At 41.7% G+C, this 17190-nt stretch overlaps 1 protein-coding gene across 1 annotated transcript in view; it reads right to left on the reverse strand.

Annotated features, from left to right (window-relative positions):
* khdrbs3 (KH domain containing, RNA binding, signal transduction associated 3) overlaps nt 1-17190 on the reverse strand; it is a gene marked incomplete at its 5' end in the record, with an annotated part of 49003 nt that overhangs the window by 2845 nt on the left and 28968 nt on the right. Inside the window, 1 exon segment of the mRNA XM_024263404.1 lies at nt 2728-2780. Within this exon segment, the coding sequence (XP_024119172.1) occupies nt 2728-2780 (53 nt within the window).

Here is a 17190-nt window from a genome sequence, read left to right on the forward strand (position 1 = left end):
GAGGGTGAGGGCGGGTAGCGACTGCGGGCCATCCAACGCCGCTTGCGGCTTTAATTGTTAATTAGTTTCCGATTTTGTTTTAAAATGAGTAATTTTCACTATTATACAATTTTTTTTTCACTGTCATCAAAATAAACTACAATTAGGTTAACAAAAATTCACAAAAAGAAGTAAAAATATTTAGAACTAGCAATAAAAAATACTTTAAGGTTTCATAACATTCAATTTGACATAATTCTCTCTATATTTTTTTATTTTTAATGCTTGTGTGGAACTCCTTGTGTCTAGACTTATATGTTTTATTATACGATTACTTGCAAAGTAAAATGATTTGCTGCAGAGACACATTATTTTATTATTTTCTAGTGATTGTTTTTTCCTTCAACCCTTTAACACCAGAACTCCAGTGTTTGATTTACTGTAGTTCTTTAATTGAAAACACGATGAACATAAATCCATTAGTTTGTGAGGAGACAAGCGGATCATCGGATGAAAAGTTGCAGTATGCTAAAGGGGTTAAAGGGTTAAATTAGAGTTCTTTTTAGGCTCTCTCTTGTAGTTTTCATCGATAAGCTGGTCTGTGTGGTTCTCTTCTCTGACCTCATTGAGACCTTCCAAACGTTTCTTTTTCCACATGTCCTTGTCACACATCAGCCGTGAATATGCATCTGTCCTTCCCTCTACAAAAGCCCGTTTTCCTCTAAAATGAATTATACATTTCAGTAATTCAGTCGGCGAGTCTGGCTGTCAGCTCGGCATTCTTTTCTTTGCAGGCACACCGGGATAATTTTAGAAAAACCACAAGCAAACACCAACTGACTGAAGTTCACCTAAAGGCCACAGACTCTAAAAGGAGAAGCCACCTTGAGCTGCGCAGCAGCAGCGTGCCGGAGCGCCGGGCAGGAGAGCGCCTCTGCAGCAGCTTTGACCTTGGCCCACTTCTCACTGTGTCCTGTCAAACGCTGACACAGGTCTGCTGAACGCTGTCTCTGTGGTTAGTCTTATCTGAACCTCGGCGAGGCGCCTTTCAAACATGATAAACCACTTCTAAACTGGGGGGCAGCTATTTAAAATGACCCCAAAAAAGCTGTTATTTGATTTAGTGATACAAACAAAATCCCTTCCTGCTGTAACCTGTGAGCTGCTGGCATCAGGGAATTTCAATGAGCGAGGAAGAAGGCGCACAAATGTCAAACAGGCTGTCGCTGCTGATCCACTTTCATCTGTGATGCACAAATCCAAGAGCAACTCAAAGAACACAAGATTTTTCAATCTGACTGCAACATTTACAGTTTGACTTGGTGGAAAAACTTCCAGACTCTGATGTTCATGCAAAGGTCCCAGTTTAATATAACTATCAAAGTCAACTCGGGTAAATAATCAAAGCTGTCTGATCAGGGCCGTCTTTGGTTTGTTGGACTTCGTGTGAAGATGTGGGGAACTCTGGCCTCTGTGGGGTAAGATAACTTTCAAAAAGTAACGTATTCTTAAAGAATAAGTTCTATTCATAAAGAGAAATTTGGATTCATAAATACAAAGTTGTGCACACATTTGCACAACTTTGCAGAAAAAATATGAATACAACATTTAGTTTTACGTCTATGTTGAGTACGACTGTTTACTCTTGTAGCCTGACAACCACAAAATGTGGTCGTAGATCGCTGTGTTTTAAACTGTTTTATTTCATTTTTAACAGCTATGGCTATCAAGATCTTTTTTTCTGTTATGGCATCAATAACATTATTAAAATTTCCATTTTATTTTAGGTAAACAAATAAACGTGAACAAAAATGCACAGTTTGATCAAATGATGTTCTGGGACTGTCTCAGCCTGTGACCCCGTGACGTATTTTGTGAACAGGAGAATTCTTATTCCAAACAAAGAAAAGTCATATTCTAAAGAGACATGATAAACGTAAAACTAAATGTTGTGCACAAAATATGAATGTGTGCACAACTTTGTATTTATGAATATAAATTTCTCTTTATGCAGACAACGTATTCTTTATGAATGTGTTTCTTTCTGAAAGCTCTCCTGCCCCACAGGCCTCCTCCATCCTGACCCACAAAACCAGATTTCAAGAAAGTTGCCTGATGGGCTGCTGCTCCTCAGGTCTTAGCAGAAACCTTTTCTTTACATTATAGCCCGATCCAACCATCTTCTGAGAGTTTAAATTATTCTCTTTAGCATTTTTAATCAACGTTTTCATTTTTTATCACCGCTTACTTTACATCCACTTATTTAAATGATTTCTAGTGGTTTTAAACAAAGAATAAATCCCTCAGACAATGATCAGGCTACGGACAAAGAACATCTCTATTAAAGTTTTTTCTTTTCTCTTTAATAAGAAAAAGCTCCAAGAACATTTTACAATTAAGGGAAATTCCTAATAACCCAGTTTTCATCCAATTATCCCAAAAAAAAATCAAATTTGAAGTTTCTGCTTTTGGTTGCTGAGTGTGGCTGAACGTCCACTCTGGGTAAGAATTTGTGATTTTGAGTGCTGCTGCTGCTGCTCCCTCCTAATTATACAAATGAGCTGAAGAGTTTCTAATTTGCAAGAAATTACTTTTTAACTTATTCATTCAGAATGTTTCTAAAACAGCACTCCATTAGCCGGGCGCCATGGCAACTGAGAGGAAGCCTGCAAACCCCAGCAGAGCCAGGAAATGGAAAAAGATCTAATTGAAGCTTTAAACACTGGAGGAGGAAGGTCTGCGACTCACCGTACGAATCATACGACTCCCCGCTGGGCCCGTATTCATAGTAGTCATCTGAGCTGCAAGGAGACAGAACATTTGGGTAAATATATCTGCATGCAGAGATAACTACAAAACACTCAAGAGTGAGAAGTTTGTTTGAAATTCTCTTTGAAAGTCAAGCATGTGAAGGCAGCTCTCAGTCATTTAGAAGTTCAGCACATTTGCAGAAACACGAAGTGATGCTTTCCTCCATTCAGTTAGTTTCCACGGCTGCCAATGGAAACGCATGAGAGGTGGCAGCTTTAATGAGAAACCAAAAGATGGGGAGGCAGGCAGCACGGCGCTTCATCTCCCCTGTTTATTTTTTTTATCTAGCGGTCACCGGTGAGATGCTGACAGAACAATCCGCCGTCGCTATCACTCAGTTACAGCGCTATCATTCAGGAGAGGCAATTCATCATAAGGCTGCCACCGAGCCGTCACAGCTGGGCCCTTCCTGTCAGCCTGTCAGCCACTCTCTGCTCCGCAGATTAGAGCGCTGAAACCCAGCCCCACCTGACAAACGCCACGCAACCCCACCTGAGCGCCCGGGGCAGAGGGGTGACAGCCATGACACCGTGGGGACAAATATCAAAAGTGTGTTGAGCGTGTGCTAACTTCCTGTTTTTACCTTGTAGAAAATGTCCTTCATGAAAAAAAAAAAAAAAACTGCAGTTTTCAGGAGATCCGTTCCTCCTGTTCAGTCAGCTTTGACTGTCAGAAAAAAACTGCTGGGCAAAAAGCTTTTTTACCAATTGGTTTTAATTGATTTGGATTTGTCATGAAGTGAGATTAACCCTTCAACACCTGAGACATCGCCAGTGACACTTAAACACTAAATCTTTAACATCCTGTAACTTCACAACCGTTAACACGATCATTCCAGCAGATTGTGAAGGAGAAAAGCGTTTTTTCTCCTTCACAATCTGCTGGAATTATCGTGTTTCAGGGGTGTCAAACTCAAGTCCCAGAGGGCCAGCCTTCTGCTGGTTTTCCAGAAACCCTGCCTTATCTGCTGCTGATTACCTGGATCAGGTGTGTTTAGCCAATAAGAAGCCTCTATGGCAGCTTGGTTGGAAAACATGTAGAACACCGGCCCTCCAGGGCTGGAGTTCAACACCTGTGGTGTTAGTGGTTTAAAAGTTACAGCAAACCAAAGAAAATAAAGACTGGAGCTTGCTTTGTTTTCCTCATTTGAGCTAGAATCTGGATCTAAACTCTATGGCTGAATAACTCTGACATTGCTAACTGTTTTTGTTGCACCGCTAATGTTAGGTTGTGGGTGTGGTCTCTTAGCTAGCAGGAAAGAGTGTAAACAAAGGGACGATGGGAAAGGAGCACAGGCTTTGTCCACACAACTCAGAGATGAATGTCCCTCGGTTTGTTTCGTATCCAGACGGAGGAATCTCAGAGCGAACAGAAAGACAGTCTGATTGAAAACTAACTGAGACCACCTTGAAAGATGGGTCAGAGAGCGACTCCTGGATCAGGTGTAGTAGTTTTCTCCTGGCAGGAGACACATTCTGACAGCAGGAGGTAACCACATTGGCACCACAACTCTGCAGAGAAAGTGGGCGTGCGTTCGTTGTAGTCTGGGGGCGGAGCTTGCAGCACAGATTTTTCCTGGAGGGTCGGTTCACATCAGCGAGTTTCCACCTGGTTGTTTTCACGGGTATGGGAGGGGCTGCTGCAGACAGTGCAGGTTTTTAGAGGATTACTCTGGAATGTATAAACAGATCAAAATGCTGTTTGGGGGTTCTTTATAGTGAGGAATGAACAGTAAAATGTATTCAAAACCTCAAAAAGTAGAATTCTTAAAAATCTATTTCTACAGTAAAACTGCAATGTCATGTTCTTCAGAACCTCCCTAAAGAGACCATCAACTGCAGACTTGTGACAGTTTGCTGAGGGCCACCACGCTCCTCCCAAAGGAACAGCTGACTCCACCTCCAACACCTGTCCTTTACTTGCTGGCTCATTTTGCTTTTTCTGTGTGCTGCCTCTCCCTCCACAATAACTGAAGCCTTTGAAAGGCAGAGAAATGAATAAAAGCCTGTGTTTTCCTCATGTGGCATGAAAGCACAGAAAATTCCTCAGTTCCTCTCAGGTTAGAGGAGCTCACATGCAGTTCAGGGCGACGCCTCCCGAGCACCAACGAGAAGAATGCAGCCGAGGCTGTTAGGCGCCACTGATTTCTGCCTGACATTTCGTCAATAAAACTACACAACTTCCCCCCACAGGTATTTTCTCCCTTCAATTAGACGGAGCAGGGGTGCAATCTGAAGGTCAGGCATTCCGGAGAAAACCGGAGCGGCAGGATGAGGCGTTCAGCGGGCTCCAACATTTCACAGCGTTTGTTATACAGAAAAGGTTGTATTTAGTTTGATGCTAAACATTAGATTCATCCATCAAATTTTCCAGAGGATCATTTCATGCAGAAGCCGGGAACTCCTTTAGGGTTGTTTTGTTCTTGTTTGCTGGGTGACAACAGGAAGGAGAAAGGAGTAAGAGCGCAAAGTTCTGACCAATCAGATGATCTACGTGTAGCCCAGTCTAAATTTTCAAAAAATTAGATTTAGCTACTAACATATACACAAGTTTTAAATAAATAAATAGGTCACAAATACATTTTGTTTGAAAATAATAATAATAATTAAACATACTTTTATAATTCCTAAAAGACAAGTATGTAAAATTGTTAAAAACTGTTAACCATTTGTATGTTTTCTCAATTTTGTTTATTCAAGTTTAAATGAAAAGCAAGTTTATTTTTCCTTGGGTCTTGTACAGTTTTTTTTCCCTTTTGCCCCACAATCTAACTTGTATGTTTCATTTGGTTAATCCTGAGATTTTATTTGTTATTTTTTCTTTCTGTATAAGGTTTCATCCAATCACAGCTAAGTAGGCGTTTCGATGAGGCATTTTCTAGAAAAAAGAGTTGACTGACCGGCAGAGAGAGAGCAGCAGACACAGTTGAGGACAGACGTGAAGTCTAACAGTTAGTTGCCACTATTTTTACGAGGTCGACGCAGAGTCATCTTTTCCTTTGTTTTAAATCGTGGAACTGTCATGTAAGTAATGATTTTGTTGGATGTGTTTTAACTGCTCGTTTGACACAATTTTCATAAGCCACAACGTGAAGCAAAATGCTAATCGTGATTAGCGTTAGCATGCTAATCGTTTGGTATTGATTCTTCTTCACTACGCTGAGTAGAGAAAAAATACTGTTTAAAATACTAAACGGGACTTTAATGCAGTGGACCAGAGATGTGCCTCTTTGGACCCTGTGGAAGAAGACCGCTCCCCGTGCCGCCCGTTCGAGCTCATCGTGACCAGAAGGGCTCGGGAGATTCCCACCTCGTCCTGTCCTGTCTTGCCACGCGGTTTGGTCAACCCGGTCATTGCCTACAGCGGTTTTCCGCCACCACCAACACTGTCTCTGAACATCAGCTAGTGAGTACGTGCACGTTTTTCTTTTTTTTAGCTTGCCTAGCAAGTGAAAGGGCCTTTCAGTTTTTGGCCACAACGCTCCCGAGCATCGATTCAGGCCTGCAACAAAAACCAAAAACTGACTACAAATTTCAGAGAGAGCAGAAATTTTGTATTTGAATGTAAAAAGAGAAAAAAAAACAAGACTGAACAGAGCCCTGTATTATTGTAAAATTTTGTTGTTTTGTTTTCCTTCAAGTTAACTAAAAGTTCATTATTTCCTTTTACACTGGGTGTGTCTATTAATTTGTGAGTCATAATTTAAAGAAAAAAAAATCATAAGGTTATTATCTTTAAAGTAAAACTATTCTTAACAGGATATATATATATATATATATATATATTATTTCAAAATTCCTGTTAAGTGGAGGCACCGCCAATTTTTTTTATATTAAAGTTTAAGTTTTGGTATTTTTGTTTAAACCATAAATCTGTTAAAAATGTACCCAGGAGCCCGCCCATAGTGCTACCATTATAATAAACGAGTTATTTACCCAGCCACATGGGATGGGTGCTACATACGCACGGTTAAAGTGAAAAAGGGGGGACGGGCTGTTTCAGACCGTCTGAACAAAGTGATCGCTAACATTTATCCTTTAGGAAAAAATGATAATGGATGATTCATCAGAGCAAAGAGGACATCTGCTGTTTTGACACTGAAGTAGAAATATGCTGTGGTTGGAGCTCTTTTTCAGGATAACAACTGTGTCATTCTTCATCCAGATCAGAGGCTGATCGTGTGCTGAACTGCAGTTGATGAACTCACCTCCTCCTCAGCAGAGGGGGGAAGGGTCTGTTGCACGTTTTGATTGGGGTGGAGCCTAAGCTTTTGTGGGCGGGGTCGGTCTGTCCACCAGAAAGTTTAAAAGTGTTAGCTCTCCTCATCTCCACACACCTGCCACGTTCTGGTTCTGTTTTTAACTCTTTAACGCTACAGCTTTAGCTCCAGTGTTAACATTCTTTTTTAATACCCAAAGTATTCAAACGTTTATGCAAATAACGTCATTCCAGTGATGAAGAGCAGCTTCGTGCTGATAGAAAAGTTGCTTTTCTGTGCCTTACGATGAGCTGATACACAGTGATGGTCAAAGATCTACAGGTAATGGCAAAGAGGTGAGTTATTTAGGTGTTGCTGACAACATCTCCACTCTCAGAATGTTCATATTTCCACACATCTACCAATTCTCCTAACTTTTAATACTATATTTTAGTTTTCAGTCTCACTCCAATCATCTTTTGTTCTATTTTCAAGTCAATTAAAGAGAGCTTTTAAACTGATCATGCTGTTTTTTTTAGCTAAAATCAAAAGACCTGGGTGACATAGTTTCTGCAGAGCAGTAGGAGTTAATTTTTTCTCTAAGTAGTCGGCGGGACAATTGTCACCGAGTAAGCCTGCCCCTATTTCCCATCATCCATCTCTTTACACGGTCTTCCACTAGCTTACAGACCCTCACAGCCCCAAACTAACATTAGCAGTGCAGCAAAAATGGTGATTAATATCGTTTCTATCCAGCCGTACAGTTTAGATCCAGATTCAAGCTCAGAGGAGCAAAACAGACGTTCATGGATCTATTTGTATGGGGATGCATCAGAATGGAGCAGAGTAAGGAGCTTGTGGCTTTTAAACTGTTCCTGATGCTCAATGATTTGAATAGAAAATACTCAGAAATGTAATTTTTTATGTTATTTATCTGTATATGTATGTCCTCCAACATGCGAAAAATGCTCCAAAAACACATTAAAAACACCATTTTCATTGGAGTGGTTGTTTAAACAGTAGTTCTGCATTAGAATCTGCTGCCCCTGGGGTGAGACATCTCCCTGTCAAAGGGTGTGAGAAGATTTTGATTGTCAAAATATGTTATATTTTAATTTGACAGTCATGAGAGATGATCTTCTGCTTCCTGTCAACTGACAGTCCAGCAATGGGCATGAAATGAGAGAGGATTACATTTAGGGGTGGAGAGAACCCCTTGTTACAGAGGCGTCTCCACCTTCAGGTGTATGTCCGGGCCCGCCTTCCCAAAGATGGCACACTGCCTCCGAAGCCTCAGTTGTCCGGGTAAATGCTTCATCTTAAGCTGTGACGGTTCTGTTACAGGGCGCGGGTAAACAGATGGCAGAGTTGAATCTGAATGATGTAGTACACGTCCCATGTGGACTTTGTTTTCCGTTCATCCCCATTACTCTTCCAGTCCTCTGTGATAAATCTGAAGCGATGCAGCGGGGCATTATGGGGGGGGGGTTGGTGGTCTGAAGCTGTTTTTCTCCGTTCCTGGTCCGGCTGCACCCTCGATGCTCCTGCTAACATTTTCCATTGATTCGCCGGACAAGGCTGGAAATGCAGATGAAAAGTGGCCCACATCGAGCGCTCTGATTACAGCAGCTCTGTGATTTCCAGCACAGACAACACAACAATGAAAGTAGATGGGGAGAAAGGAGGCCACCCCCCCAACCTCACAATTCTGTGTGCAATGAAGCCCACATAATTTCCAGTGAATAGCTTCGTTATGGATGGTGATTGCCAGATGATTGCAAAGCTATTGCCACTGCTGACCCCCCCATGGAGAAACACAATGAGGGACAAAATGGTCCATGAAAAAAATTTGACTTCTGAAGTCTTCTTTCCAAATTGGTCGAGCTGTCTCTGAAACTTTGTTTCCTTTGAGGGAAACTAAGTAGAAACCAGTTTGGAGGAACATTTGCTGAATGGTCAGGGGCGGTGGGAGTGGAGGGGGGGGGTCCAGTTTTCCATCAAATCCATCATGTAGAGGCTCTGTGACTCTGAATCTGTTAGACACAAGGTCACCACATTTATGAGGGATGCTTTGTCCCCCCCCTCACTTAATTCCTGCAGCACTCCCTCTCCGTCATCTTGACGAGCTGTCTGCTTTGAAAGCAGCATCTTGGTACAAAGGCGTGTGAAGCCACCGCGGGGGTTTGGAAGCAGACAGCTAACACGGCTCACCTGCACCAGGAGAAAAACACTCCTGTCTGCCTGAGGGCCTCGACAAGGTAAACGGCCCTCTGTGTCAGCACTGACAAAGGCCTCTGAGTCACTCTGTTGTTGAAAGCACTGTAACCGCCATCCCCGCTGACCGCTGGCAACAAGGAGACTCAGAGCAGCCACAATCATCAGCCAGGTGAAGATGAGGAGCAGAAGAAAACCAAAACACAAGAATGATGCCATAAATGAATTAAATTTCCTGCAGGAATGATCTTTTATTTTGTTATTGGTGAAACCTGTAGCTGTTTTTGCTAAAATGCTAAAGTTTTAGCAAAAAGCTGCGATATAAAAAAAGCTCAAACCTACATGAGGCTGAACCCCAAAGCAGCCCAAAAGTTCTGGGAATATTGAAATGAAATGTGTGCAAACGAATGTGTGAGGTGTTAACTGAAAAATGTGTGTAAAGGTGTGATTTGTGCTGACTAAGCATTTATGAATACCACTTGTATTCTAGATTCTTCATGTGCCTACTTGGGCTGAACAGTAGAACGTGTGCGTAAAATAATTCCTGCTGCATAGTTCAATAAAAACTGATCTAAAAATCTCTTATTTTGAAAGGCTGTAGGTTATGAACCCCAAAGATGTCAAAAAACTAAATCGAAGTTTCAGATTCTGAAGCCTCAACAGTAAGCGACCAGTGCGGTGCGAAGGTCTGCCAGCAGCTCGATTGGAGTGGCGAGGGGTGAATCGAGAGGCACGGCCTAAATGTAAATACCTAAAGTTTGACGGGTCGCTGCGTCACATCAGCCAATCAGGAACTCAGCTTTGGGCACGTGATGTTTTCAGTGACCCGATCAGCGGGTAAAATGTGAATCAAATACGAGCGTTTTGTTATGTCACAGCGCTGTAGCCAACCCCAGCGGAGCTCGCCCAAAATGCCGGGAGAGAGACCGCCTGCTAGGGTCTCCTGAACTGTGATATTTTACCTATTTTCCTCAAGACAATAATAAAAAACTAGTCACAGAGACACACAGCGGAAGCGGCTTTCATCCAGACACACCCCCAGAGAAAGATAGAAGCTCCAGTACCAAGAAAATCTTTCAGGGATTTATTTCTTTCTGTTTTTTAATTTCTAATTAATTTGTAATTTTTTATTTGGGGGTCTATACAAACGCGCGTAGCAGAATTTCGGACTTCAACTCGCGTTTGCATTGGCTTTTCACTGGGGTGGCCACTGGAATGCGCGCCAATGTAGCCGGTGTGTGAGCACCCTAACATTCACAGAGATCCACACACAGCCGCGGCCTCATGCTCAGGATCATGTTTGACAGGCGGCGAGCAGTGAATTCACCACTAGGTGAGAGAGGGGCGGGCCACCAGTTTGTGGCTTGGAAGTTTCGGGAACTCTGATTTAATGGGAATTGAAAATGTGTTGATTTGGGAAGATGTAGGCATTATTTTTTTATTACTGAAGTACCGAAATTGGCACAAATTAGGAACCAGAAGCGAAACCAAAGAACTGCTTTGGCACCAGAACTGAATAAAACCCAATCAATCCTGCCCAATCTTAGCCTGGCCTCATCGAGACAATAAAAAAAAGGAAAAAGATCTCCTAATATTATTTTCCCCTTCGGATTACTGCAAAAGAGTCAGCCTTCAAGCTCAGTCACAGAGACACAGAAACACCACGGAAGCGGCTGTTAAAGACACAGCCCCCGGTACTGGGAAAATCTTTGAAGATAATCTTTTAATAATGATCCTTAATCCAAACATGGAGACATGATTACTGATGTTCTCTTCACAATAAATAAACCTAATTCCTCAGCATCATATGTGTCCATTCATTCATTCATTCTAAGTGAGATATCCACAGACAGAGCTGGTAGCTCCTCCCACAGTTGGCGCAGCATGAGAAATACATTATTTGACAGGCGGCGAGCAGCGAATTTGCCGCACAGCAAAAGACGGGCGAGGCATGCGAATTTGAAGATGAAACGATGTCTCTTTCCTCAAATTTCATTGACTCCTAATGTAAAAGACGGAAATAGAAAGTATGCAAATTTGAGACATGATGAAAGATTTAAAAACTTTTTTCAGAATAGCTCAGATATATAGGAGTGCTGAGTAATGAGCTAGCTAGCTGATGATAAGTTAGGCCCAAATCAAATTCTCCCCTTCTCCCTCCCCTTTAGTTTGAAGTGGCAGATGAAGTCATGTCCGGATTATTATTTTTTTAAATTTCACACTCCAAACAGAGGGGTCCAAAGTCCACTGTCATGAGGGGAAAACTGGGTCGCACTGAGAAGTTGTTTTCTTTACTTTGGTGCGCTCTGAACCACAGAAGTTTACATTTAAATGTAAGTAATGACTTTATGTTGTAGCGTGACCTTTTTAAAGTTATAAAACCGCTGTTGTTATCTATATTCAAGTGCTGGAAGCTCCTCGCTAAAGCTAGCGGACTGGTGATGTTGATGACATCATCAAACGAAAGTCACGTCCAAAATATGAGACGTTATTTTTTCATAACTCTCCGTTTGGAGGGATGAATGAAGGGGAAGGGAGAATGGAAGAATTCAGATTGGGCCTTGGTCTCAAAAATGCAGATATTTTACCAAGCTGGTGAGAAAATGTAAATTGCTTTAAAAACTGCTGGATATATAAATTGTGTCCTCATATACTGAACATCTAAATATGTCAAGAGTTTAAACTGACTCAAAGTTTGCTACAGATGTGACACGCTGAAAAAGAAAAAAAAAACAACTGAGGAATGAAAGTATTTAATTATGTTGCTTAAATGCTAAACAGTTAACTGACCAAGCTAACACTATTAAAAACTGCACAAATAATAAAATATTAATAATTATAAATAATAATTAAGTCAAGGGCGAGTCACATTGCCACTACATACATTTTGTGCATGCTCCACTTGAGAAATTCAGTCATATGTGGATATTTGCGGACATTGTGATCTTCAAATGTGAAATTTTCACAGATGTACAGAACCACATTGAAACCACAGATGTACAAATAAACCACACAGAAATCAGACAAACCCACGCCTCATTTATTTTCCTCACTTTAACAGTGAGCACTGGGCAAAAATCCTAGTACGTCAGCACCATGGACAGCAACCACCCCCCGAGACAGGGGAACCCTGGCTGAAGCCGTACCCGGGGAGAAGGACCCACAGTCCGGGTCGCATTCTCTCGCGACCCGCATTCTGCGCGGAGCTGGTCACTGATGGGTGAAAGATCAGTCAATTTGTATACTCGTCACATAATATGCTAATTATGCAAGAATCGTATGTAATTATGGCACTGTTCAAATGCAATTTAGTAGTGTCTCACGCAAATTCTGGTCCTTTGTGATACATGCGTGATATACGTCATTCGTATATGTCATCCATCAATGTGTGCAGAGGTGGCTGACACGTCTATACATGAATTCGGTTTTGAGCTTTTCAAAATGTTGGGCGGCTTGAGAATTGTGCAGTTTATGCATAGTTCCTACGTAGTCCATGTGCACTTTGTATGCCAATCATGTGGAGTTGTGTGTGCCTCATCCAAGAACCATACGGGGTTTCCCTGACTCAGCAGGGGGCACGGTGACTGGTACCAGGCAGAATGCGGGTCGCGACAGAATGTGACTCTGAACTCGCATTAGGTCATTCTTGTGGATCTCCTGAGGTCCTCCTGTCTTGGCAGGTCCCCACCCCACCAGTGGGCTGGCGTCGAGCAGCTGACTTAGAATGGTTGCAGACCAGAGAAATCCAATTGTCTGTTTAAAACAAGGTATCACAAAGACTGGGGCGGTTGCTGTCCATGGTGCTGATGCAATGTCATTTCTTCCCAGTGAAGAAATCCAATGACGTGCAGGTTTATCTGATCTTTTTTTGTTTATATGTACTTCTTTACTGCACACATCAATGAATGAGGGACGTATGAAGCACTTATTAGTTACCAATAAAACTCTTATTAATTATGTGTATTACAAATGTATCATGAAAGACTGCAACTACATACGTGGGAAACTCAAAGAATGTCGCAACAGTGTGACACCGCCTTCAGTCATGACCTACAGTGGCTTCCTTTACTTTATGCAGCTGGAATAAATTCATTTTCAGTTATTCTGAGAACCCCATCATTGCACCATCCACAACTCTGCTGCTGTCATGAGAGAGAGCAAAAGGGAGAAAAGACAGACGAGACTGACAGTCGCTGGAACACGCCCAAAAAAACCATCACTGAGCCGAGGCATCCCCAGTCACCTGTCAGTCCAAATCCAAAACCTTTTTTGTTAACTTTTGCATTTTTGAATTTACATATTTTCTTAACTTCAATTTATATAAAATATATAAAATATTTAATAAACACCAGAGATTCTTTAGGTGGAAACCACTTGCATTATGGTAGAAAAAAGACTTAATATTTATGACCCATAACTGGCCTTTATAAGGTACTAAACATAATATCCTTAGCTTTAAAGACCAGTTATTTAAACTTACTATTTACATTTTTTCATTATCAACCGTTTCCAGCTTGAGATCATTAGTGAATCTCACATCAGGAAAAAACCTCGAACAACACAGCAAACGGAGAACAGACACAAAATTGTCTCTGTTCATTTAACACAGTTATTAAAGGCCACGCCCCTCTTTATATCTAACTATCTGTGCTGGAGCCTATCCCAGCCACTGGAAGCAGACAGTGAAGTACAGTGTTCTCTCATGGCTTTTGGGGGTTATGTTCTAAAAATATTCTGTGACAGGAGAAATCTATAAAACAGGATTACGAATGTTTAACGGTTGCAAGACTCAATATACACTTTTTTCTCAAACAAACGTGAAAATGTTCATTTTTTTTTTCTTGTTTTTAAACCCTCATAGCTCAAGAAAATGAAGTCTGGTATAGGATGAAAACAAAGATCTGATTACAGTCAAGGATTAAGCTAACTCTGGTAAACTGAACACACTCTGTACAGGAAACACCACATGGAAGGGACTGAATGACAACAGCCAATCAGGATGCAGAACACAGGGCACTGTAAAAAAAAAAAATCCAAAAATGTTTTAAAAAAAACTGCAGACGAGACCACAAGAGGTGAACATCTCGAGGAACCACTGTCTGTATGTTTCTGTTGTCAAAGTAGCGCCTTCAACATCACCTCCCTACATTATTTCCCCAATTCATTAGATACAATTTAACTAATTAGAATAAAAAAGCCTTTAATAATCTCCCTGACTAATTTCCTTGTTGTGGGATCAATAAAGTTTGATTCTGTTCTATCCTACAGTGTGTAACACAACACCTAGTGACTACCTGATGAAGTAAGAAACCAGTTTCAAACAGGATGTGAATGGTGTGAATGTTGTTTTACAGTTTTCATCCGTTAACAGAGTGTAGGACCCCTAAGCCCCCCCCCCACCACCACCACCACCACCAAACACATGTTCAGGCATGTTGTCTGTGGCTTCCCTGTTAGAGGAAAGTTCAAGGTCATTTGTGCTCCTTAACCCTCTTGAACGTGTCTGAATACATTCAGATCCATCAGTGTTTCTGGGCTGGGGGGTCAGTTGGCCTCCTCCACATTCATAGAGTGTCAGTAAGAGTGTTGGCTCTGGCAGAGACGTCTGTTTGGAGGCTTTTCCACCAACATTCTGAAGTGCTGCTCCATGCAGCTTTGAATCGCCGCCACTTCTCTGGGTTTCCCTCCATCCGTCAGGATTGCTCAGTCGGCTTCACACCTGCAGACCTGGGAGCCAGCAAACTGTGCTGCACGCCAATAGAAGGTGGCATGAGGACTCTCAGGTGTCGAGAAAGAAATCAAGTCTGAAAAAATGCTTTGATCAACAGCTGAGCTTTGAGGACTCACCTCACTGCGACCTCTCCAAACGTCTAACTCTCTGTGCTGGAGCTGTCAGTCCTCTCATTTCCCTACAGAGACCCCCCCCCCACCCCCCCCACACACACACACTATTTCCACTGGAATCAAAGACCCTCTCCACATAAGTACCCCCCCTCCAGCCTGCTTGACCTTAGAACTAGATTGGTAGCTAAGTGCTGCAGCTCTCTACAGCTGAAGAGATAAAACCCTCAACAGCCTCTCCAGAGAAGATGATAGCTCTGTGCTGTACCAAGAGCGGGCTGTGACGTTTGAGGGCCTACTGCCCCCCCCAGGTATCAGCTCTCTGCTCTCAACTATCGCTGGGAAGCTGAAAAGTCCCACAAAGACATCAGAGAATTCCTTGTGACTTTCGCACTCCAGAAATACTATTGCAGCTTTCTTTGCAAATGCTAATGTAGCAGTAACTAAAACGGGGACTTGAACCTGTGACTTGGACTTGGATTGCAATTAAATTTGTCTTGACAAGAGGCTTTTTCTCCTCAGAATTGAGTTAAGTTTGCAACTTATGACATATAACTGTTTGTTTTATGTGTTCATATGTTGATCTTATTTTCTTCAACTTGAGGCAAGAATTCATTGGGTGGCCGTGGTGCAGCAGTAGGGCGGTTCAACTCCCGCCTTGCCTGCCCATGTGTCAAAGTGTCCCTGGGAAAGACATTGAACCCCGAATTGCCTCTGGTGGAAGGTTGGCGCCAGTGTTCAGCAGCGGAGCCACCACCAGTGTGTGAATGTGTGAATGGGTGGATGGGTCAGTGGCTGTGAAGCGCTTTGGGTCCTCGAAGGAGGGTAGAAAGCGCTATACAAGTATACACCATCTACCATTTATACGCCTTTCATTAAATTCTGACGTTACTCCAGTAAAAAGTGTGTGAGTAACAGGGGAACACTTGTGGCTCTGGAGCCTCATGTGGCTTTTTATCCCTTTATTGTGGCTCTGTGGTTCTAAAAAAAGTTTAATTAAATGATTGATTAGTTATTTCAGTTTAGATTTTTAATATGTCAAACCACAGAGCAAAATGATGTCATAGAAATTCAGTTGAAATATTCTTTTAATTTGTGTTTTTATTGTCGCGCCAGTCAAATAAAATTTGCCACAATTCTTATATTTTGGGAATTTACTCAAAAGTGATAAAGTTTTAAACAAATGTAGTTTAAAACAAGTGATTTAAAATTATGTGTTTTGTCCCTCACATCTTAAAAATATGAGAATAATAAACTTTTTTTAAAATAATTGGATGCTACTTCAATGTTGTTAAATTTTAAAGTAAAATGAGAAAAATCTGGTTTACATTTTATTTTGAAATTACTTAGCTGCAATTCAATATTGTAATAGTTCAAACCTAGATTTCATAAATGATTTTACTGATCACAAAAACATAGATATTGTGTATTTTTCTAAACGATAACATGGGACTCTCCGGCTCTCGCTGGATTTTGATCTGTAAGAATCTGGACCAAATGGTTCTTTTAGTGTGAAAAGTTGCAGAGCCCTGGCCTAACACGTCCACTTTCAAAGAACTACGCAAACCATTGGAGGATGATGAAGAAAAAAAAAAGACAGTTGCAACTGAAAGAGATGAGGATTAAACACATGGTGACATGATGAGAGCAGGAGGCGGAGGGAAAAGTGGAGTGATAGAGGAAAAATGAGTGTGAGAAGAAAGAGGAAAAAATTAGAAGGAAAATGAAATTGGAAGAAAGGAACAGTGTAGAAAAAGTAAGAGCACAATACTGGGTTAAATTTGTTTGCAGACACAAAAGTCCAATATGCAACCTGACACAGAAGTAACACTTTTGGTTGTAGGGGAAAGACAAGACAGTGTGACTGTCTGTAATATCAAATGTGATATACAGACAGTTACACCCCGCCCCCCTCCCCCCACCCGATGTTCTGCGGTCTAGGAAACAGATTGTAGACCTGGTGGTGTGTGTGTGTGTGTGTGTGGAAAGGTCATGAAGATCGCTCAAACTAAAGTTTTCTTTTCCCATATTGTGTAAATTCAGAAATGGCCAAAGTTCCCACTTTGCCACAACATGTCCACCAATCCATGTGTGGCCATCACACATTCATTTCCAAACGTCTTTGGTATGTTTTAGTGTCTTTAGTG

This window comes from Oryzias melastigma, linkage group LG11, assembly GCF_002922805.2.
Source record: "Oryzias melastigma strain HK-1 linkage group LG11, ASM292280v2, whole genome shotgun sequence".
In the NCBI taxonomy this organism is placed as follows: Eukaryota; Metazoa; Chordata; class Actinopteri; order Beloniformes; family Adrianichthyidae; genus Oryzias; species Oryzias melastigma.